The 24,182-nt window shown below is 48.5% G+C and overlaps 1 protein-coding gene across 5 annotated transcripts in view; it reads right to left on the bottom strand.

The window, feature by feature from the left end:
• The window catches only part of SH3PXD2B (SH3 and PX domains 2B), a 125,551-nt gene that overhangs the window by 15,763 nt on the left and 85,606 nt on the right, over nt 1–24,182 (bottom strand). For 4 of the 5 annotated variants that reach the window (XM_045027541.1, XM_045027546.1, XM_045027542.1 and 1 more), the window contains 3 exons: nt 10,496–10,521; nt 9,717–9,752; nt 17–151 (listed from right to left, as the gene is read on the bottom strand). In XM_045027541.1, the coding sequence (XP_044883476.1) occupies nt 17–151; nt 9,717–9,752; nt 10,496–10,521 (197 nt within the window). The remainder of the gene's footprint in view (nt 1–16; nt 152–9,716; nt 9,753–10,495; nt 10,522–24,182) is intronic. The other variant, XM_045027543.1, reaches the window with a different exon arrangement.

The raw sequence follows: 24,182 nt of genomic DNA, 5'->3' as shown, positions 1-24,182 counted from the left end.
CTTGGGCTCTCCTTACCTGATTCATTCTTCTCAATGATATCCACCACCTGACCCACGCACAAGCTGATCTCAGAGCTCTCCTGCTTCTGGTAATCTGCCACCACCACATACTGCTCCAGGACCATGGGATCTACTGATGCCAAGTCACCGCCTACATGTGGGGAACAAAACACAATCTGTGCACCCAGTCACCAGTGGCTCACGACAGCACATATCAGCAATCTGCTCCATGGCTACTGCTGGCCTGCAAGAAGCTACAGGAGCAGGGCATCATTTGGACCCCAGCGTGAGAAAGGTGAATCAAACAGTCAGAGCGAAAAGGAGGAGAAAATGAGTGGCCAGGTGAGATCAGTGCAGCCAGGTGAGGCCTCTTAACCTGCTTCCCACCTCCTGCCTGCACTCCAGAGGTGCACAAGCATTCCCACCACCATAGATGCAAACAGCTGCCTGGTCTCCTCTGGTAGTGACGTCATTTCAGGAAAAAACAAGGGAGGCTTTAACTAGTGCATGGAGTTTTGATGGACAGGAGAACTGGTTCCAATAAACTGAGAATCACCCTGAACCTCAACCCAAACTTCTTGGAAGTTGGGCAAAGCTTAAGAGAACAAAGTAACTTAAAAATCTGGTTTTTTTCTCACTGCTGCTGCCCGTCCTGGTTCCAAGCAGAAATGCCAAAATACCCCAAGAGAGGCTGTTCTGATGGGGCATCCTGTATAGTTCTGCATAACTATAGGCCAAGATTTTGGAGGGCCAAGTTGAAACGTACCCTAGAAGGCTCAACTTTCAGAAAGTGCTGAGCATCTGCCCTCTGAAAATCAGGGCCCTTTACAGTGCCTCAGTTTGGTTACCCAAACTCACAACTCACTTCTAAAAGTCTTGACCTAGGGGTTTGCACATAGCAGCTTCACGAGCATCCACAGGACAAAACAGATCCTCCCATTCCTTTGCCTTACTGCCTAACCCTATATATTTCAGAGACTGCCTCATGTCTCTCCCCATTAAAGTCCCTCCACAGATTCATTCTCGTGGTTTGCTTTTCACAACTAGTCTCCATTGCCAAGTCCTGCCCTCTGCCTGCAGTAGATTCTTATTTAAATTACACATAAATAACCAAAGACAATGCAAGGAAGGCAACTCACTGACAGAGAAAAAGAAAGGGGGAAAAGTATTTCCCCTCCTCTATGTCTCACTCTGCCCATTCCCACCCACCTCCTTTCCCATTGCCTCTCCTTGTGATGTCATGAGTGAGTAGCTGTCTCATTTACGGCCTGATCTAGTCAGCCCTCTATGCACCTAAATGCCAAAGGACTCACTCATTGAAGGCTTACAGGATCGGTCCTTTACATCAGAAACTTCATGGGCAGGGAGGGACTCTGTTGTCTTGTACGTTTGTAAAACACCATGCACTTCTGTGGTTCAAATGAAAATCAACCTGAGGCTTAGTGCCTTTCAACTCTCCATGCTGGACATGGAAAATGCAGCCAAATGTGATCGGAATGTGTAGGGAGCTTAAGGCCTGCAGGAGAGTTTGCACTATGCCCTGCACATTGTTAGCCAGTATAACTTGCACCCTGCAGCAGGGTCTCTGCTGCTGTCCTTCATGGCCTTTGGCCAAGGTAAAATATGTGGAGTTATTTCCTGTGGTAACTACATCTGGCACTACAGGAGCTCTGAGCTTGCACTTCTGGAGGATGAAGCTTAAGCAAACAGGGATTTTTAAAAACCCCAAGAATTCAGCTGGCCTTGCAGTTTAACATGTGCCTGCTTGCTCATGTTCCAAAGCATCTTCCTGCTCTGCTGGACATGGGACAAGTACAGACAGGATAGAGAGAGAGCAGAATGTTCACCATGGTAAGAAGAGTCCTGCCAGCTATAGAATGGAATATTAACACAAGTTACAACCAAAAGAACTAAAACCAAAATCCATCATCCGCACTCCCTGCAGAAAGACAAAGGCAGAAAAGTTTTGGTCTTGCTCAGAATATTCTCAGTCTCTAGGGGGCAGTATAAACTAAGATGCGTTGAGTCTGTCCAGCAGATGGAGGCTGGAATGCATCATGTGAGGAAAAAAAATGTAACTAGAATTGGCAAGAGAGTGCAAAGCTATATTGATTTTTTAAACACTTCTCATTTATTAAAATGCTCTGGATACAGATCCACTGCCATTGCTTGGTATTTATTTCCAGTGCAGCTCTCCTTCTGCGGAACGTGCGTATGGTGCAAATCAGCTGCATTTTGGAAATGGAGTTCTACTAACTCAGTTTGTCCTTATATATCATAAAATTCTACCCACATAACTGGCACAGCTGTTTGCCTATATGTTTTCTGAGTGGAGACGGTTCTAACGAGTAAGACACTGTGGTAGAGAGAACTGAAAAAAAAGGAGCCAAGCTAGGAGTTCCTGAATGCTACTCCTGGTTCTGCCAGAGACTCATTTTGCAGCCTCAGGCAAATAATTTAGCCTCTCTGTCTCAGTTTCCCAGCTGTAAGATAATACTTCCTATCTCTCTGGGATGTGGTGAGGATTAATTAATATTTGCCAAGTGCTCTAGGAATTGGAACTGTGCGACTTAAGTGTTGTTTATTATAGCTGGAGTGTTGCTAAAAGCAGGGGTCTTGTCAAAGAATTTAGATCGACCTGGCTGAGGGGCTTTGCATATATTCCAGCTATTCTCCTCAAGTCTTAGATGAAAGACCCCTCCAGAGCAGGGCCGGCTCCAGGCACTAGCTGAGCAAGCTGGTGCTTGGGGCGGCAGATTCTACGGGGCAGCTTCCGCCCAATCCTAGGGCGGCACGGATGCTTTTTTTTTTTTTTTTGTGGTTTGCTGCTCTGGCTGCCCTGTAGGGGGCGGAGGAGGGGGCACGCCCTGCAGCACAGGGAGTCCCCTGCACCCTGGCTCCGGCCGCCCTGTAGGGTTTTTTGTTTTGTTTTTTCCCCTGCTTTGCCAGCTGCGCCCTTATCCTGCCCCCGCTTTGCCGCTCCTGCCACGGTGTTTTTGTTTGGTCCCCCACGCCCTTTGCCGTGCCGCAGTGTTTTTTTCCCCCTGCTTTGCCGCTCCGGCGCCCTTCCCCTCCTTTTTTTTTTGCTTGAGGCGGCAAAAAAGCCAGAGCCGGCCCTGCTCCAGAGGCATAAATCCTAGCCGCCCATTGCCTCAGTAGAGTGGCTATGACATTACAAGGAGATAGGATGACCATCTGCAAATCTCAGCAGGGTGTGTATCCCCATGCGGAAAAGGAATTCTGTAAGAAGTGAAGGTCATGATTAAGAGTATTGGGATGAAATGCCACAAAAATATTCAGGCTGCATATCAGGAAAAGGATCCTACTCCTGAGACCAGTTAGACTGGAATTACCTCCCAAGGGAAGTGATGGGAGACTCACCACTTGAGAAGTTTAAAACTGAACACAATAAACAGCCTGCAGAATACCCTCCAGGGAGAACACACTGTAGGGAACAATCCTGCGACAGCCAAAGCTGGAGGGCGAAGGTGGAGATGGCAGAGACCTATTAGGTCTAATCTATCCCAAATTTTTGGGAGGCTACGATCACTAGGCAAGCAACTCGTCAGTGCCAGGTTCTTAACATGTAAAGCCTGCTCTGGGAAGCCACCGCTATAACAGAAGTTTAAATGGAAGATGTATTTTTAGGACAGTCCTTTCCGAAGGCACAAAAGGCAATTTTCCATGTGTCATACTATAAACAGCTATCTGCAGCGTTCCAGGTGTGCAGGGCAGTGCAGAGGTTCAGTTACAGTTAATTAGAGCTTACTCCATGACAAAAATGGGAGGCAGTCGCCAGGATGAGTTAAAAATAACCCTCCAAAGTGAACTGAGTGTGCTTTGAGTTCTGGACCCATGTCCTCTCCTGCTCTTATTGCTCCTTTGAAGGGTTCCTGCTTTACACTGAACAGAGGATTTACCTAGCCAATGAGGACGGGCACACAGGAGAGGGAAGGACACTGCTTCCCCAGACATGATTACATCCGTTCTTCTGGGGCTATTTGCAGCTTCAACAGGCAATTCTGGCACCAGCACCATACCTATTAAACCAGCAACAGAAAGCAGTAAACATCTACTGGCGGAAGAGGTAGGAGTTAATTCCAGCAGCTCCTTCTCTTGGAGTAATTATCCACAACCACAAAAATACAATGTTGAGTTAACAATAAAATGGCCTGTTCATGACTAAGCTTGGGTCTCAGAAATAACTATGCAGTAGATCGATGGCTTAAGATGGGGGGAGCAGTACCCAGAGGTGTATGCCTGGGGAGAAAGTTTAAGGTAAGTTCTTTGAAAAAGAACTGTGGACCAAATAATTGTAACAAGGAATGAAGAGACCTTCCAAGTGCTGCATGAACAGCCTCCAATGCACCTACTGCCACAAGCATGTGGTCTAGTAAGGGGGTGCTCACTGGATCAACAGGCCCTGATCCAGAGCTCAATGAAGTCTTTGGATCAGGCTTGTAGTGCTAATGTTTAAAGATAAGATAAGAGAATGAGTTCTAAGGGAGATAAGTACAGCTCCTCTCATCTGGGCCAGGCAGAAGCTGCCTCCTGTAAGGCACTGCCTGTTGCCTTCACCTAGCTCAAGTCCCAGCTATGTTCAGCTCAGGATGTAAACACACGGCAAGCCAGCTACCAGCCTAGGGACTGCTAAATGGGTAGGTTCACTCCAGTGACAGGCCACCAATAACCAGGCACAGCACCATTTACTGTAAAAGTGACAGTCAACCTCAAAAGCTGTGGCAGTTCAGTTCAGCTGCAAGTCTGGACATTTACCCAAACCCCTGAGGCTTGTCAATACAGGTGGGAAGTTTCATGAGAACAGGCTCGCTAGAGAGATTTCCAGCCCATCCCCATTGTAGCCCTGAGATGTCAGAACTGAGAACAGAACCTATCTCATGGTGTTTTGACACTTCCATTTCCAAACAGAAACAGGAAACAAAAAAGGCAAAATAGGTATTTTTGCTAAACCCTTTTGCCTGCTCCCCTGCAAAAAACCTTTGACTTCACTTTGTGTAAATGTTATTTCATCAGTTCCACTGGTTCTCTGGCCTGTGTTATGCAGGTTAGACTAGATGGTCACAGAGATCCCTTCTAACTTTAAATATCTCTGAGTCTATGAATGTCATGGTTATTGCAGTGGTGATTTCTTTCTGCTGTTATGCAGAGAACATGCTGAAGGGCAAGCCCCTCTTTGCTGCCCCTCTTATTTGTTCAGCAACTTCATCAGGGCCGGAAATGAGAAAAAAAATCATATGGAATTGCCATTTATCAATAGTCTTGAAAGGTCTCCATTGTGGACATGCCAGGGCTTGGCTTGTTTTCCTTCTGCCGTCCTTTGTCTCTCTTGCCTATTGAGATGGAAGCTCTTCAGGCAGGGACTGTCTCTTCCTCTGTTCGTATAGCACCTAGCGCAATGGTGCCCTGATCCTGGTTGGGATCTCTAGGCAGTATCATAATACAACATGTAGTACAATCAGGGCTGGCTCCAGCTTTTTTGCCGCCCCAAGCGTCAAAGAGAGAGGGGAAAAAAAAAAAAAAGCCTGATTGAGCTGCCGCCGAAGATGAAGCGAGGCACTAAAGGACCCACCGCTGAATTGCTGCCGCGGACCCAGATGTGCCGCCCCAATGACGGACGGACTGCCGCTCCTTTCTATTGGCCGCCCCAGGCACCTGCTTCCTTCGCTGGTGCCTGGAGCCGGCCCTGAGTACAATTAAAGAGACATGACCAGGTTAAGAATAATTTAAAAATAAAACCAACATCCAAATGTCCTTATCTATGTTACTAGCCCTTTGCTAATCTGCTAGACGAGTTCCACCATGTTTATGCGCATGAGTGTGTGTATTTATATATATATATATATATATATATAAAATGTCAATTTCACTTTCCGATTCTCAAGCACTAGCCCAATGCTGCAGTGTATGGGTTGTAAACACCTTACAGGTGAATGTGTATTTACTTAAATATTTTCTATTGGAAGCTTTAAAAAAATAGTGTTGGGGGAAGGGGTTTGTAAAACAGTTTAAACACAAACAAATTAGTGACAAAATCAGACTTCGGAGTTCTCCTGTGCCTCCCATCATCTAGCCTGACCTCCAGAAGCACACCGGCCATCAAAACAGATTTTCAAAGGGGCTATAACAGGCTTGCACAACATGCGGCCCGCGTGGGCTCACTGTGCAGCCCGCGGGAGGTGAGTAGGCAAGCGGCGGGTGAGGGAGGGGGGCTGAAGAGGTGGGCGGGCAGTGGCAGGGGGTGAGGAGGCAAGCCAGGGGGGTGGGGGACTGAGGAGGCGAGCGGGCAGGCAGTGGCGGGGGGTCAGGTGAGCCGGTGGCAGGGGAGGGGGGGGGTGAGCAGGCGGGTGGGCAGTGGCAGGGTCTGAGTAGGCGAGCCGGGGGTGGGGTGGGGGGGATGGGGGCTGAGGAGGCGAGCAGGTGGGCAGTGGCGGGGGGTGAGTAGGAGAGCCAGGGGGTGGGGGGCTGAGGAGGCGAGTGGGAGGGCAGTGGCGAGGGGTGAGTAGGCGAGCCAGGGGGTGGGGGGCTGAGGAGGCGAGTGGGAGGGCAGTGGCGGGGGGTGAGTAGGCGAGCCAGGGGGTGGGGGGCTGAGGAGGCGAGCAGGCGGGGGGGGCAGTGGCAGAGGGGGCTGCGGAGGTGAGCGACGAGTCGGTTGCTGACCTGTTCTACTGATCCGGTCTGGCTCCCATCCCCTCTCCAAGGGTTGCAGCTGCCTGGAGGTGCTGCCTTCCGCACCTTCCTCATTCACACCTCATTCATTCAACAGGGCAATTGATTACAAAGTTGGGGGAAGATCTTATTCTACTTCTAGCAAAAGGACATTTTTCGTTTACCTTAATTATACTACCTTAGGGGCCCGCTATAACATATTACCAAGGGTCAATACCGCTGTTTTGGTGGGGCAGTGCTGGGGAAGGAGGGTTTGTTTCTGCGGGGCGGGCAGTGTGTGTGGGGGGAGTATTTCAGGGGGGCTGGGTGGCGCTGGGGAGGCTGTTGTGTTCTGGGAGGGCTTGGCGGCACTGGGGGTGGGTTTGGCAGGGCTGGGGTGGGTTGGCCCTCAGCTGTTTTCTTTGGAGTAATATGGCCCTCGCTGCTTTACGAGTTGTGCAGGCCTGGGCTATAATGTACAGTGCCCAACTCTCATTGACTTTTAATGGGAATTGAGCAACTCACTCCTTTCATTCTTCACCAAATAGGGTTGAGGGGATTTAGCACATTACCTACGGCCATTTAACAGCACATTTGTTTATATCCACAAAAATCCAGTTTATAAACATGGATCGTTCCTGCCACTGGCCCTGGAGTGATTGTTCTTCTTAATGTTACCTTAAAGGGCAAGTGACACCTCTTGACTATCCTCAGAGAAATATGCAATTGGAAAACAATTCTATCCCTGAGAATTTGTTACCAGCAGCTTGTTGTTAGTTCCTTAGGGACAATGTGCATTAAAGCAAAACCTTTGTTTCTTGCTGTGTGTGTGGAGTCAGGATCAGCATAGGAAAGGGATAAGCAGCAAGAGCGAATGGACCTGAGGAGCAGAGATCTTTAAAGTAATGATCCCTTAAAACAGAGACAAGGCAAGGGCCCATCCTCTGCTAGAAGATGTAAGGTATCAACAATGGTCTCTGAAAAGAATCTTGCCATGAGGCATCCCCAGGCCTTAAAGTTGCATTTACACAAGCATTTTTCCCTTGCTTGTTACAGAACATTACCTAGGAGCCCTCAGGCCTTGAGAACGGGAGTGGAATTATGTCCACATGGGTGCAGTCAGAGTTCTCCTGCTGTATCAGAGTTTGGCTGTGATCCAGCAGGTGCCACAACAAACAACCAATAGTTCCCCTTCTGGTGCACAGCAAGTATAATTCAAGAGGTGAATGATGACTATAAAACCAATGCCTCTCTAATCCTTGCACCATAATGGCATTGCCTATAAACCTGCCCTGCTGGTGGGTTCGCAGCAGCAGGTGGAGCAAATCTGCTAATGCAGCTAACTGAACAGCCTTTGGCAGCTCGGACAGACAGGGACTCTAAGGTGGCTGCTGTGACTCTGCCCTCAGGGAATATTCAACCACAGAAACACTCCCCTGCACTCCCAGCCCCAACTCCAGATATTGTCCTCGACTCTCACTCGGTCCGTGGGACTAAGGGCATGTCTACAAAACAGCTGAAGGTGTAATTTCCAGCTTGGGTCGATGTACACACACTAGCTTTGAGTAAGCAAGTATGCTAAAATTATCTGCGTAGCCATGGCAGCATGGGTGGTGGCTCAGGCTAGCCACCTGAGTCCTGTGGACCAGATTGTACTTGGTGGTTAGCCCACTGCCACCATGGCTATGCTGCTATTTTTAGCACAGACTCTCAATCAAAGCTACCCAAGACCAAAAGGTTCCCCCTGCCCTGTCTGCATGGGTTGGGGTGAAACAACAACATATTGATTCCATACTGCATACAAATACCCTCCCCTGCCACATTTTGCTGCCAGCTGCTCTCACTCAGTCCTATAAAAGGACTTTGTGAGACTGAGAGGCTCATCAATTTTATCTCAGCTTTAGCGAAAAAGCAAACCACAGTTTCAGCCTACACTTGTCCCCAACCACACCAGGGCATGTTCTGTGCCCTCTCACCTACCACTCAAAGGACCACCTAAGCTTACACCACAACCTTATGCTTCCGCCATCTAATCTCCGTGCAGACTTTGCTCATATCCCATTGTTTTGCCACAGGAGAATCAGCCAAGGCCTGACACTAAAGAGCAGTGGAAGGCTCCTGCAGTTGGCACCTGAGAGTTGTATAAGCCATGCTGTAGGGTCCAGTTTTAGACAGCTGCACCCAGTGGCAATGATAGCCAGAGAAATGAGGAACCATCATCCATAGTGCTCTGCTATGTAGCTAAAATCCTAGTAAGCAATATACCAAATAACACCAAGGGCATGACATGCCCCAAGAACAACGAAAACCCTGTGTTCTCAAGGGGTCACTGTTCTCTCTGTCATCACGTGGTAGGGCAATATTTGACTGGAGAGTTCTTAATAGTCCTCCAGAAGCTTTGTTCAGACCAACTGATGCTGGGAACTTTTTGAAAAGGCACAAGCTATAGGTGTACCAAGAGGCAGAAAAGGAGGATAAAGGGATGATAGACAACAGCACCAAAGCCCAGAATCAATGGTAGGTACCTGATGAGAAAGACACCATGAAGTCTTGTGTTGGAGGAACGCCCTTCAGAGCCAATGAGAACAGAGAAGATGGAGCTAAGACTTTGGGTGTGTGTACACAGCTCTGTCAACACATCCAATATATCAGATGCCCAGGCCAATTCTCCAGGAGCAGGGATTGACTGGCACCTGCAGCTCCACATTTCCAGCCCAAAACAAAGCTTCTGTCCTCTGCCTGAAGACCTTTAGGATAGTCCCTCCAATCTGCACAGACTGTACTGAGCTGCTCAGATCTAGTAGTCAGGGCTCAACAGGAGACTGTTGTACGGGCCTTTCCATCCTGAGTGGACAGTCACAAAACCCAGTGGACGTTCTTTTCCCAGCCCCTCATCAATCCCTCAAGTCAACCAGCAACAAAACAGAGCTGTGGGGTGTGAGATAGCTTCTTGCAAGGGGCCCCTGATTTCCCCACACAGAAACAGCCGGTGTCACCCAGCGGAAAGGCAAAGCAAGAGCAAGGCCCAAGCGGGGAGTGGCTGTTACTACCTCTCTGAAGGAAAGAAGCCGTTCTCTGGATAAACCCTAATGAAGGAACAAAATGGTGGAGAAAGAAAGCATGAGGGAAGGGGGAAATAAACATGGAGGTGAAGGTGATGGTGGGAATGGTTAGCTCAACAACAAACAATCCTGTAGCCCTGAATAGGTGGAGAGCAATATGCTCCAGCTATTCCCCTTCTGCCCTCCCAACTGCCTCAGCACATCCCTATGCTGAGGTCTGCAAGGGGGAATGGAAGAGGGTTGTTCCACTGTCCCCATGCCACCAGAGGATTCCCTCTGCCCCTTATATGTAGTACACTCTAGAAGGGCAGGGGAAGTCCAGTATCTTTGGAGGCCCCTATATACCTGCAGGGACACCACACAGGAGGCAGAGAGGAGCCTAGAATTGGAGCTCGCAATGGTTTGCAATGAAACACATTGATGGGCTGCCGGGAAATCAGCCTCCTGTTCACATTCATCCCTTGCTCAATCTATACAACCAGCATCTGGGGTGAAGCAGTAACCAAGTTAGAGAGCAGAGGAAGGAAAAGATCCAAGCAGAGAGGCTCGCTCCACTTCTGTGACTCCAGATGGAGCTCCTAAGATGATGACCGCCAACTTCTCTCCCACCACTTATTGGTGCTGCAGCTGATCAATGGATGTGTACAAGCTGGTGTTATGGACTCTTCCCCCCACCCTCCAAAACTTGTGCTGCCTGGACAGGTTACAATGGCAGCAAGACAAAAGGCAGGAGATGCTGAAATTAAAGAAGAAAAAATTGTCCTTACCAGACTTCTTCTTTCCAATGGGTTCCCTGAAAAGGAGAGAAAAGGGGAAGATCAGCAAAGAAAGGGGATACACTGAGCCATCTAACTTTGAGACAGCACGTATTAGTGTGGTTTAGTGGTTAGAGCAGAGGCCTTGAGACAGGGCCCTGGGTTCTATTCCTGGCTTTGCCACTGACTCACCATGTGACCAGTTGCTTTTCCAATGGAGGACGTCCAGCATGGTCAGCCTTTCAAATAGCTGTTTCTCCCACTGATGTGTATTCCTTTCTGGGACTCTTTTTACACAGTGTTCAGTTCTTGAAAGGCTCCCCACTTGCCCTCCCCTAGCTGCCTGACCTGGGAGCCACAGTTCTGACATGGTGGCTTGGAAAAACAGGACAGGAACTAGTGTTGGTCTGACCAAGACATTTCCAGCAGTGGGGGCCCAACTTGTACGCTAGCAGTGATCCAATGTGATTTTAACACAAACATAGGCTCCTGCTGAACATGAACACTACTGTGAAGACATCTGGAGATTCACAGATTCTAAGGGCAGAAAGAACCATTGTAATCAGCGACCTCCTGTGTAACACTGGCCGTCGAACTTCCCCCAAATAACTCCTAGAGCAGATCTTTTAGAAAAACATCCAGTCGTGATTTAAAAATTGCCAGTGACAGAGAATCCACCACAACCCTTGGCAAGTTGTTCCAACAGTTAATTATTCTTACTTATTAAAAATGTACACCTTATTTCTAGTCTGAATTTGACTAACTTCAACTTCCAGCCATTGGATCGTGTTATACTGTACCTTTCTCTGCTAAACTGAAGAACCCACTATTAAATATTTGTTCCCCATGTAGGTACTTCTAGATCATAATCCAATCACCCTTAACCATCTCTTTCTTAAACTAAATAGATTGAGCTCCTTGAGCCTATCACCATAAGGCAGACTTTCTAATCCTTTAATCATTCATGTGGCTCTTATCCGAACTGTCTCCAATTTATAAACATCCTACTTGAATGGGGGGGAGGAGGGGCGCCAGAAGTAGGCACAGTATTCCAGCAGTGTGACACCGGATCCAAATGCAAGGGTAAAGTAACCTCTCACTCCAACATGAGATTCTCCCATTTATGCATCCAAGGAATGGCATTAGCCCTTTTGGCCACAGCATTGCATCGGGAGCTCAGGTTCAGTTGATTATCCAGCATGAGCCCCCAAATCTTTTTCAGAATCACTGCTCCCCAAGACAAAGCCCCCAATCCTGTAATTATGGCCTACGTTCCTTGATCCTAGATATATACATTTACATTTAGCCATATTAAAATACATATTGCTTGCTTGTGCCCAGTTTACCAAACAATCCAGATCATTCTGAATCAATGACCTGTCCTCTTCATTGTTTACCACTGCCCCAATTTGTGCATCATCTGCAAACTCTGTCAACTTTATCAGTGATGATTTTATGTTTTCTTCCAGGTTACTGATAAAAATGTTAAATAGTGTAAGGCCAAGAACAGATCCAGGCAGGACTCCACTAGAAACACATTGGCAAGATGACTGTTCCGCATTTACAATTACATTTTGAGACCTTTTTAATCCACTTAATATGTGCCATATTAATTTTATCTCATTCTAGGTTTTTTATATCAAAATGTTATGTGGTATGAAACACCTTACAGAAATCTAAATATATTCCATCAACACTGTTACCTTTATCAGACAAATTTGTAATCTCATTTAAAAATCAAGTTAGTTTGATAGAATCTATATTCCATAAACCCATATTGATTGGCATTAATTATATTACCCTCCTTTAATTCTTTATTAATCAGGTCCTGTCTCAGCCGCTCCATTCTCTTGCCTGGGATCGATGTCAGCATGACAGGCCTATCTATAATTACGCAGGTCACCCCATTAAATATTGGCACAACACTAGTTTTCTTCCAGTCTTTTGGAACTACCCCAGTGTTCCACGACTTATTGAAAATCAACATTAATGGTCCAGAGAGTTTCTCTGCCAACTTCAAGCTCTTGGATGCAAGTTATCTGGACCCACTGATTTAAAAAGCTCTAATTCTAGTAGCTCTGTTTAACATCCTCCTGAGACACCAGTGGAATGGAAAGAGTGTTATCATCATATGATCGTATGATGAAACTACATCATCTGTTGTTTTTTCCCAAATACATAACAGAAACATTTATATCCCTCCTGGAGAAGGAGAAATGCAATTTCTTAAGGTGTTGAGATTCCCTCAGGGACAAGAGACAGTGGTTGCCCAGTGTATTGGGGGAGGTCAGATTCTTGAACGCCAAACCCAAACACCTTGCTAGATACTACTATGGGAAGGAGAGGATGTACATCAGGGTTTTGGGAGCAGATGGTCAGAGCAGGAGAGCATTTCACAAGGGGTGCAAGAGGGTTTGGTGGGTAGGGGGTGGAAATAAGGTAGCAAGAGGGCTTGTCCTGGAGTTGGGGAAGGTATTGGCAGCATGGGGGGGGAAGGGGAGAGGGTAACCACATATCCCCTGGCCTTCCAGTTTCACTTCCAGCATTTTCACTTTACTAAGGAACTCAGAGTCCAGCTAACACTGCCGTGGGGCCCATACACAACTCCCCTGTGAGTACAATAACATCTAGGGCATTTAAAAAACACCCAGGATGCCAGGGCAGGTCCCCAAAACCAGTATGTTCCCAGTAACCTGGGACATCTGGCCAGCTTTACCTGTAAGCAAATTTGAAAGCATGTTAATCAACTGCTAGTTGTCTGCCCATATTTCCAAGAGGGCAACTCTGTGCCTGACACTTGTGGTAATTACAGGTCTGTGGGGACAGAGACTGTTTTACATCACTTAGCACAATGGAACCCTGATCCCCCACTGGGGCCTCTAGACACTACTGGAATATGAATTAATAATAATCACCCTACCTTTTGGCCACCCCTCTTCCCAATCCACAAGTGAATCCTAGCCCATCTGGATGAAGGAGCGCATATGAAGCATCACTCCTTCTATCCTAAAGCAGGAGTAAGACACACACGCATGCACACGCACGCACTTGCTTCCAAGGATGACAACATCCACAGGGCCAACCTTACAATACAGGGGACCTTCCCCAGGCTCGCAGTTTCCTGACCACGGCTAGAAGGTGAGATTCAGCAGGCCCAAGAGTTGCTGAGACTGCATGAGAGGCTGAGGCCCCAGAAGCATAGGGCGGCCAAACAGCCACTTCCTTCGCTTGTGAAAAACTCCCCTCCCCACTTGGTCTAAGGCCAAATGACGAGGCAGCTCCAGGATCAGTAAGAAAGGGAGCCAGGACAGAGCTCTGCTGAGTTTTCTATCAAACTTATCAGCATTTTAAGAACTTCATTATTGCAAATGTAAAATTTTATTCCCTGAAGCGCTGGGGTGATTCCGGGACTCAGTCTGCTGCCTTCAGAGACCAGCCTTTCATCCTGTCAACATGTGTTTCCAATCTGCTGAGTGAGCGCAGAGCCCACGTCGCAGCTCGAGAGGTACCCGCAAAGGAACTCTCCCTGACCCTGCCCTCCGCTTGGCCTAGCCTGTCCCAGCCCTAACGGGAAGCAGGTGATCAAGGGGAGAGGGGGGCTGTGGAAACCGCCCTCAGCCAAACCACTAAGCACCAATTGGGAACTTCTACGTTTTAACCCCTCCTAGGCCAGACCCTGAGACACCTCCCAGTTCCTTCTTCTCAGGCGCTGTGCGTATACCTCCCTCTCCCAAATAAAGAGGGTGGCACGAGAGTCACAGGACAGTTGGGAGGTCTGATCTCCTCGGTGCTAACGTGGTCTAAAGTCACAACACAAAGGGAAAGGAGGAGCTTTGCTTCTCCCCACAGGGCGTGGTTTGCCCTGTTTCTTTACTCTGTGGCTGATGTTCCCACCCTCCTCACCACTCCAGATCCACTTCCCCCATTCCAGGCACATGCTGGTGGGGAGGGAACACACGGGGCCATATTTCCTTAGGCCGGTGCCCAAGGTGAGTGCTCCTCCCCTTCTCACTGTTCCCACAACCACTCACCAGGAGCCTCCTTGCCCAGTCACCTCTCCCACCCCCCATGCTCAGACCATCCTGGATTAACCCTCTCTTTGGCCCTAGGCAGAGACTGACGAGGTTGCCTTTCCGTTGACAAAATGTTACCCTCGCCCTCTGGGGGGGGAGTTAGAGACCCAGACAGGGCAACACAAAACCGATATTTCATCAACAATCATCTTCAAATTCCATTCCCTCTCCTTCTTAACACCTGTCTGGATATGCTGCTGCTCCCTGCCCACCTCCAGCTTCTTATCTGCCATCTGTGCTGAGGAGCCGAGTTACCCCCAGGCTTCCAGGCTTTGCAGACTGGGTCACTGCTGGAAGGCAAAGCCAGGTGCACCCCAGCAGCCTGCCTACCACGAGCTGCTACCCTCCTGCTCTGGAAGCAGCTCGGTTTGCTGGGGATGGAGCTGTGGGGAGAGGGGAGGGAGGCGAGGCCAGCATTGCCTTGCTATGAATGGATCTCAATGAGTTTTTGCAGGACGGTGATGTGCATTTCCTCCGACTCCGGATGGTGCTGGAAGGGGAGAGTTACAACCTTTTCCATCATCATCTGCTAGAAGTGTTACCCTAATTCATCCTCCTCCATCTCATTCCACCGGCTGCTCTGTCTGGATGAGGAGGGCTCGGGAGGGTCGGGGGGTGGGGGACGGGACAAGGGAGGGAAGGGCTGCAATTTCACTTTGCTGCTGGGATGTCTTTGGCAGGAACACAAAGAGCGGCCGGTTTGAACACGAGCAGATCCCAGCCCATCACCTCAGAGAGAACAAGAGCTCAGACAAGACAGGAAACAGCAATAAGCTCCCAGCAGCCTGCAGTATCTCCCCTTCCCCCACTGACTGGGGAAAGCCAAGTGGCAGGAGCACACATACATAGGCCTTCTAGAAAGCCAGAGATTCTTCTAATCAGTGAAAGGGGAAATGGGAAACTCGTTTAGCCACATCAGTACAATGGTCATACAGCAGGGCTGACTCAACCCAGCAATCAGGACTGTCCCACAGGGTTCTCAGGAGCTCTTTAAATTGATGCACTGAGACACAATAGTGAGGTGCGTGATTATGGGCTTTACTAATAATGTCTGCACTGCATGGGCATCCAGCCAGCACTGACTAAACTCCCAAAGTCCTCTCCCAAGATGGATTTTCTAGTTTCTTTGGTTGCTCCAAGGTCCTGATCAGGAATATGGTGGGGAAGGTCCTCAGGACAATATGGGTAGCTCTCTTCATTTACTGTTTTAAGTCAACAGGGATGCATTACTTGGGGTTGGGTATTCTCTGGTCAGTCTACTTTGCTTCTCGCATCTAGAATATGCTGTGAACCAGAACACACACCCTGGAATTGATGTGTTGCAAGTAGAGAACTTTTTTAAATTACCAATTCCCACACTTACCCCCAATTTTGCGGTGGGGAAGTGTTTTTGAAGCATCGTTCATTCCACTAGGAAAAACAGTTCCTACAGAAAAATTGGAACTTTTTAAAAGGAATCATTTTGTAACACAAGTGCCATAAAACATTCACAAGGAAGTGGTTCGCTTGTTATCCTGTCCAAGCATGGCTGGGGCTAACAGGGTTCTCACAACATTTATCCAACCAGTGCAGACAGGGCTCTTGTACATCTTGGTGCTCTAGCCTATGGAAGCTGGTGTTTAGAGCATGTCCTCAGAGGAAAGAACAGAATCCATGTCGACACTGGGTAAAATAAATCTGTGCTACAATCCTGCAAGCCACCCCCATTGTTAACCAGAGATGCCGCTAGCATGCTTCTGCTCCCACTGCAGATTTGGTCTAAACCAAACTCAATTCCAGCTCCAAGAGGCTGCCCTGTTAGAAGAGGGACCACCCTATAGTTATTTCCAGTTCTTTAATTTCAGTGATAAGATCCCACTGTAGCATTCTGACTTTAGGGGTAGGAGTGAGGGATGTTGGCCTCTGTCCCATAAGGGACTTACCCCTACTGCCACGACTGCCATCTAGGGAGATGGCCTTTCATTGAAGTGTTGGAGATTGTGGTTTTGGAGTTGATTGTTCCAGTCTCTGCTCCTGCAGTACGCTCACTTACACCCCAGCACTGCTGTCTATTTGCAGCAGAGTCCATTCACTTCTCCAGCTATGACTTCTCTGGATACCAGGATATGTCTCAGATGCCCCTGAATAGGTCCAACTGGCCAATGAGAGCCCTTACGCAAACCAATATTAGTTACCACGTAATGGACTCTACCATATTGATAAGGATACCAGGGTACCAAGATGTTCTCCTCCAAAACACTCTGCACCCCACCTTGCAGGAGGGACCCCAGCATCCTTCACAAAGATCCAAGGACACTCCCTTCCCACTCCTGTACCTACTGGGATCAGGCCTGAGACACTACACCCAACTTGCCCCCCAGTGCCAGCCAGGTCAGGGCAGATAGGCAGACCTTGTGTCTGAGGGGAGCAGTAGAGCCACTAACATTTCCATGAAGGTGGACGAACACATGCAAAGCTACTGAGGGAAGAAAGAGCAGGAACATGCTGCCAGTAGAAACTAGCTACATGTTTGCCGCTGGGATTAAAGGGGGAGGAGGAAAAGGTTTTGTTCCCTGTTCTACGTGTGGAACATTGTATCCCTTCTGCTGCTTTGGAGCCAGCTCAAACATTCTAGCTTTATCTTCTGACTGCTTCCAGCCCAGCAGCCTGAACCGGGACCTTTCGAGCACAACATGTAAAATAAACTTTGTACATTCAGCTCACATCAGCCCTGACTCTTATTGTGGCCCCATTCTCCCGCTGGCTCTCCCACCTCTGATTTATTGGCACTACTTAGTGCCTGTACTCCCTGTCAGGCTGGCTGCAGGAAGCAATCACTTACTGCAGTTATCATTCCAGCTTCCATCAGAGCATGCAGCGCCAGAGCTTCTGGATTAATAAAATAATGAAGGGTTGCTGAAGTCACCACCAGGCATAACCTCGTTAGTGGAATAGGCCTTCATCGTCTGGTCAGGCCACCGCTCATTATCATGCGCCTTCCGTCCTGGGCTGCTGCAGGCAACACCCGCCAATTACAGCACTTTGCTCCTTCCAGAGCAGCAGCCCAAAGGGATTCTGTCTGCTATCTGCCTCTCAGAAACTTCAGCTTGGCCATCTCCATGCTCTCTCAATATGGGCCTCCCTGCATTCAGGATGGGAAGAAGCCATGGGTGCTACAGTCGATCAGTCCCTCTCCATTAGCTTGTCTCCCCTCCGTACCCAGTACACCACACCAGCAATGAGCCCAACCACATTCTCAGAGATTAGCTGTTCTTCTGCAACACTCCATTCAAATGGAAACTATCAACCATAGGCTGACTTGTAGGGAAGAGCAGGGGACATTTACCTGGGGCCTGAGCTTGAGGGGTGCCAGTAGAATTACCACCAGGGCTATGGCTACACTACAGATCTTGTAGCACTGCTAGTGCAGACGCTCTAAGCCAATGGGAGAGAGCTCTCCCGCCGACTGAATTACTCCAGTCCCCGTGAGCGGCAGTAGCTATGTTGGCAGAAACTCTCCCATGGACATAGCGCTGTCTACATCGGCGCTTAGATCAATGCAACTTACATCGCTCAAGGAGTGGCTTATTCACCCCCCACCCCGAGTGACATAACTTATACCAACGTAAGTGGTAGTGTGTACATAGGCTGTGATGCACATCCCCTTGTCAACACAATGGTGTTTGGGGCATTGCCTCCACACATTGATGATAATTTACAAGGGTCTAAAAGGAATTTAGAGATTCAGAGATAACAAGGACTTGCAGGAGGCAGGATAACCTTGTTAAAGATGAGATGTTCCTAGTAATGCCGGGAGAGGACTGGAGGGAAGGCAGCCCTACATATCAGGTGCACACAAACCTTAGTGAAATGCTCAGCATTTGCAATGTAGGATTTTTAATGTAAGTGGGACTTGGAATTTGATTTCCATTTAAATTTCTGCTGCCTTTGGTGGCAAATCAGGGTAAGAGGCACTGGAGAGGCAGCTTCCCTTAGTGGCTTTCAAGTTTCTCAGACCCTCAATGCAACAGGCACAGAAAAACCCCAGGCAAACAATGGGAACTGGAAATTCTAAAGGAGGCTTTGTATTAGTTATCATTTGCCTACAAGTTGATTATGTGGTGAAGCTAACAGAGCTGTAACCAGTGGAAAATCTTCAGAGGTTCTAAACGCTAGCACAAGTTGTCAAGAACTACTCCCAAGGAATCTCTGCATCCAGGGGCTAATATTCATGCACAGAGGGGATCAGTACCTGATATGAGCAAATGACTTTGAAGATCAGAATGGCCAGCAGTCTGTGACCAAAACAATTTGCACAGTGCTTTTCCTGAAGGATGTTGTTTGCTCAGCAACAGGGGAGGGATGCATATAAAGTAGGTACATTAGATTTGAGGTTTCTCTGCTTGCACCACATACCCACCCAGTCACAGCCCAGCAGGCTAAAAGAACTGTGGTTCTCTGACACCATGTATGCAAGTCTGGATGGTACGTACAAACACATGGCACAGGCTGAGAAAGGCAAATAACTTAGGCCGAGTCCTCAGCGCGGGCCTTAGCAAGCGCCTTCGCCAGCTTATGTCTTTTTGAAGGCGAGAGCGAGCGGTGCCGGGACTTCGTAGCCGCCTTCTGAGGCTGCGGGGCCGCGGGGCCTGAGCGGCTTGGTGCCGCCGGTGCGCTCTGCACCGAGGAAGCTCGCGGTGCCGGCGCGGGCGGTGCCGGGGGCTGGAGCGACGCTTCCATCAGGAGCTGCTTTAAGCGGATATCCCGCTCTTTCCGAGTTCGCGGTTTGAAGGTGGAACAGAGCGAACACTTATCTCTTCTATGTCCTTCGCCCAGGCAACGGAGGCAGGCGTCGTGCGGGTCTCCGACAGGCATCGGCTTCTGGCACGATGCGCAGGGCTTAAAGCCCGGTGCTTTGGGCATGAGCCCGCACCGGGGGAGGCAAAGGGGGAAACCCCCCTTTTAACCTTATCTAAACACTAACTATCTAACTAACAAACTGTAAAACTAATCACTAAACTAACTATGTACAAACAAGTAGCGAGAGCTAGGGTTGTGGAGGACAGAGAGCACTCCACAGTTCCAACTGGCCGTCACGGGCGGTAAGAAGGAACTGAGGAGCGGACGGGCCGGCTGGGGTATATATTCAGCGCCATAGCGGCGCCACTCCAGGGGGCGCCCAGCCGGCCCGCCGGAGTTGCTAGGGTAAAAAAGATCCGAGATGCCGTGCATGCGCGGCGCGCACACCTAACTGGAATGCATAGGAGCAATCACTCGAAGAAGAAAGGCAAATAACTTAGGCAAGGAACTAAAAGCAGAACTCAGCTTGCCAGCCAGGCTCCTGGTTCAGGGCTCTGGCAACTGGTGTCTGGAATTCTGGACATTCATTCCAGAAACAGAACAAGCATAGATTTGATCACATTATCAAAAAGGTTCAGGTTCTACTTGCAGGTCCAAAGCACCTCTCCTCCTCAAAGACCCTACACAAAAGAGGGAGGAGCTCTGGCTGCAGATTAGATACAGATAATACTTCAAAAATTTTAGCAAGGCAAACTCCACTTCAGCCCTTATCTCACTTCTTAAAGGGACCAAGTCATTAAAGGCTATTTAAAGAATGACCTGTCTTGACCACTGCTGGCCCTGTTTTAAGAGCTGTGTTTTTTATTAACACACCATTATTGCATTGGGAGCACAAACCAGCCTTTTAATCCTCCACTTCAGAAGTCATGCTGAAGATAAAGTAGATAAGATAATATCTTTTATTGGATCACCTTCTGTTGGTGGAAGAGGAACAAGCTTTCAAGCTTAACAGAGCTCCTTCACAGGTCTGGGGAAGGCAATCAGATTGTCTGTCTCAACTTGTATTTAGCTTAGACACTCTAGTAACCTTTCCCAGTCCTGAAGAAGAGCTGCTGTGAAGCTCTAAAGTTTGTCCCTTTACCACCAACAGAAGTTGGTCCAATAAAGGAGATCAACTCACCTACCTTGTCTCTCTCAGACCTGGCACCAACCTGGCTACAACAACACTGCAAATATGTTGAAGAGAGACAGACAGACATGGTGAAAGGGGGAAAATCCCGTTTACCTCCCAAAGATAACATTAGAGAGAAGGGGTGGAAGAAATGGATCACTTCATGTCTATTAAGACTGATAGTGTCTCTTTAAGAGTGAAAGTCTCCCCTCATGAATATTATTGGGATAGCCAAGCACGGACCCTGACTGTGGATGCCCCCTTGCTTGTTTATTAGATGTGGCCAGGAGACAGGAAGTTCCTCAAGAGAATGGATGGAAAGCTATCAGGGTGACTAATCTTTTCCCCTGATGATTCCCCCTTGTACAGAGCAGGGGATTATTTTAACAATCACTTTGGGTATTTCTTCACTGTAGAGTTAACCAGGCTCCTGCATGCTGGGAGCCTTGAGGTTCAGCTGGCGAGGATCATTAGCAGCTGAATCTCTTAATTCAGCAATGGCTTCCTGCCCAGGACTTTCACAGCCTCACTACGGGAACTCTCTTATGCCACCAGAAAGCTCTTTCAAATGAGGAAAGACTAATCCCCCATGTACCCCCCATCACAGTTCTCACGGCGCATGTCAGGCACAAGAATCCAATGACTTCCTCTTTCAAGGGTTGCAGTTTCAACAGGATTTTCATCCTAACAATTGAGAGAAAAACCCACTTCTCTAGAATCCATGTGATGTTAGGCCTGCAAAGCGTTTATTTTGTCATGCCACATGAGTTCCTTCTGTCCTGATTGGCTCCTCCTCCCAGCCTCAACCAATCCTGTGGGACCCAGAGCTACAGCCACCATTCCTTCACTCATTTCGCTGGGCAGAATCGTATGTGAAGTAAGTAGGTGGGCTTCAGTCCAGAGGTTCCAAGTACGAGATGGGCAATGGGGACTCAACTCCCTTCTCACCATTAGGAGTGGTCCCTCCATGGTATGGAGGCAGCTTGTACATTGGGGTAAAAACTCAAATCGCTTCACCTCCTCCAAACTATTAGAGATGCAACAGGCTCCACCTCAGGCTTTCTCCCAGTGTCCAACTGGAAGAAATGGAGAGGGAAGGAGAGAGGGATGGGCACTAAGCCATTTCTACACTAGCCTCTTTTTTCCCCGCTCATGCAATTTTCCACTTTTGCTCCTGCCAGCGATGGGATCGTGTGTGCACAGCAGGCCCAAGGGTCTGAGCTACGGGTTAAGGAAGGATTAGAATAAACAGTGGTTAGTGGCTGGCAGCCACCAGGGGCCTGTCAACATTAGTGCTCCCATCACAGTTGCCACTGCTGGAGCTGCATCACTGGTAGCAATAGTGGGAAACTGTATGGAAGAAATATCTCATGCAGAAGAGGCCTAAGGGGATTCAGGAGCAACTCCTGAATGTGGAGAATTGACTCACCAAAGGCAGCAACAAGAGGAGCACAAACTACTGGAGGCTACAAACAGATAGATGGAGGGATGGCCACACAACCTCCTTCCATCCCAAAATGCTACCCTCTGCAGTGACTAAATTCACCACTAGCATGAGGAGATCCAGCTTCATGGAAATGTACCTGCTGACACCACTCTAAAATTTGGCTCCAGGTCTGTGGGTGGTACGAAGCAGGTGGATCTCTATCCCTGCCCAGAAAACCAGGAAGGTAGGTGCCACATGCAGCCCCAAAGACACCAGAGCTCCTCCTTTCAATAGACCTTGCTCCCATTGAAGTAAATGTGAGTTTTGTTATGAGACCAGGAACAGGCGCCAAGCCATTAATGAGAGCAGAAGGGGACTTTCCCTCAGCCAGAGGCTGCAGAGGGAAGGCAATCAGGGGGCCAATGGTGCCACCAGAATGACAGCTTTGTTTGGCACAGAGTGTGCTGACCTATCCATTTTTCGCCTCCCAGCCGCCACTGCATAAAAAGCCGCCTTCTTATTTCTTTCATGGCCTGGCTCCCTTTCAACTTCCCAGAGAAAGTATTTATCTCTTTTATGAATGATGACATCCGTCCAAACCCCAGGCACACCACTATATTGGATCCATCCCAGCCGTCTGGCCCTGATTTTACATCGCTATTGGCAACCTGGCAGCCTGTCCACGTGGGGCTGGCAAAATGGCTCCCACCAATCTCGCCAGAGGAGAGCCTCAAGGACTTTTATTCATTAACATTTTGAATTGTAGCTAATAAATACCCCTGGAGCATTCAGGCTGGGATATGAAACACAACAGAGACGTCCTTGAGACACCACAGCAGCTCACTGCTGGAGGAGAATGGACAGGAGAGGTCTGTTAAGCCCTCTTCTCCTCCCCATGAAAAGACAGCACATGGGGAGAAGCGACCATGCTGCATTGGCTAATTCTATAACAGCTCAAAATGCGGCACGACTCCAATCTCACTCCCAAACTGCACGGCACCAAGAGCAGTTAATCTGGCATTTGCTGCAACAGCCAAACCTTTATAAATGCAAGCAAAACACATGCAGCATGTGCCACATGTGAGTGGGGCTATGTATAGGTGCTGGGAGATACACACAAACCAGGGTGTTGTAAGGGACACTCCAAAGCACACAGCTTTGTTTACATTTCAGTCAGTCCCTTTGTTTTCCTTCCTGTGTAGCTCCCTCAAAGAAGCACACATCAGGTGCAGAGAAGAAGAAAGTTGGGAGCAGGGGAGAAATTTTTACATGCCAGGCCTGCAGGAGCAATACCTCCAGAGCAGAGCCAGCTGGGGCGCTAACGTGGGAGACAAAGCTCCTTTTAAGGAGCTGCCACCCCACACTGTTTCAGCTTTTTTTAGATGTGTGTCCTGGGGTTCTATACATTTGAATTGGCCCCTTGTTTTTGTGACAGCCTCCATACCCTACGCCAAGTTCATAACCCACAGATCAGGCAAGGGTGGGTAATGGGGTGCATAAAAGAAGAAAGGGGGAATGACAATCCTCTCCCTCCCCCCTCAAAAGGCACCATCTGTGCGCATGTTTCACCAATGGGTTCACTGGGTGGATCTGACAATCAAACGCCATCCAGAGAATCCTGATTTTATTTATAAACTGTCCATAATAGAACCTGTCAATGTTGGCACAATCACAGAGACCACCCCGTCCTCCCAACACCAGGAACACTGGGAATCCCAAGCCCCTTGCCCCAGCAGACTCCTAGATGTTCATGAGATACTGCTCATGCAAATCAGTCTTCTTAGGTCTCTCACTCACTCCCATGCTGCTCCATTAGCTGATGGATGACCGAAGGGGTGAAAGGTTAACAGGTGAACAATAGCTTGGGCAGGCTGGATGGGAATGCCAGCTGACAGCAAGCTATTAGTTAATGGACTCTGGGGGCCTCAGACCAATCTAATCAAGTGTCTGCTGGCTAGGGAAGGAATGATGACAAGACAAGAAAATAAAAACAGGAAGCCAAGGAGAAAAAGAAATAAATAAGCTAAAGGTTGGGGAAAGTTACAAAAGGAACAAGCACAGCACTTAATAGGAGACATGCAAAACTTGATGTTCCTTCACAAAGAAAAACAAAATCCTTTTAATCCCCCCCACCCTCCATGTAATGCAAAACAATGTCAAAATATTTTAGTGCCTTTTCTTGCACAATCAGTCAATCTTCCCCCATTGCTCAACCTTAGGTAGAGCTGCAAACACAATCTAAGGAGAGAA

The sequence above is a fragment of the Mauremys mutica genome, chromosome 8 (assembly GCF_020497125.1).
Source record: "Mauremys mutica isolate MM-2020 ecotype Southern chromosome 8, ASM2049712v1, whole genome shotgun sequence".
NCBI lineage: Eukaryota > Metazoa > Chordata > Testudines > Geoemydidae > Mauremys > Mauremys mutica.
The sequence above is the reverse complement of the archived record's forward strand: the minus strand, read 5'-3'. Positions and strand labels throughout refer to the sequence as shown.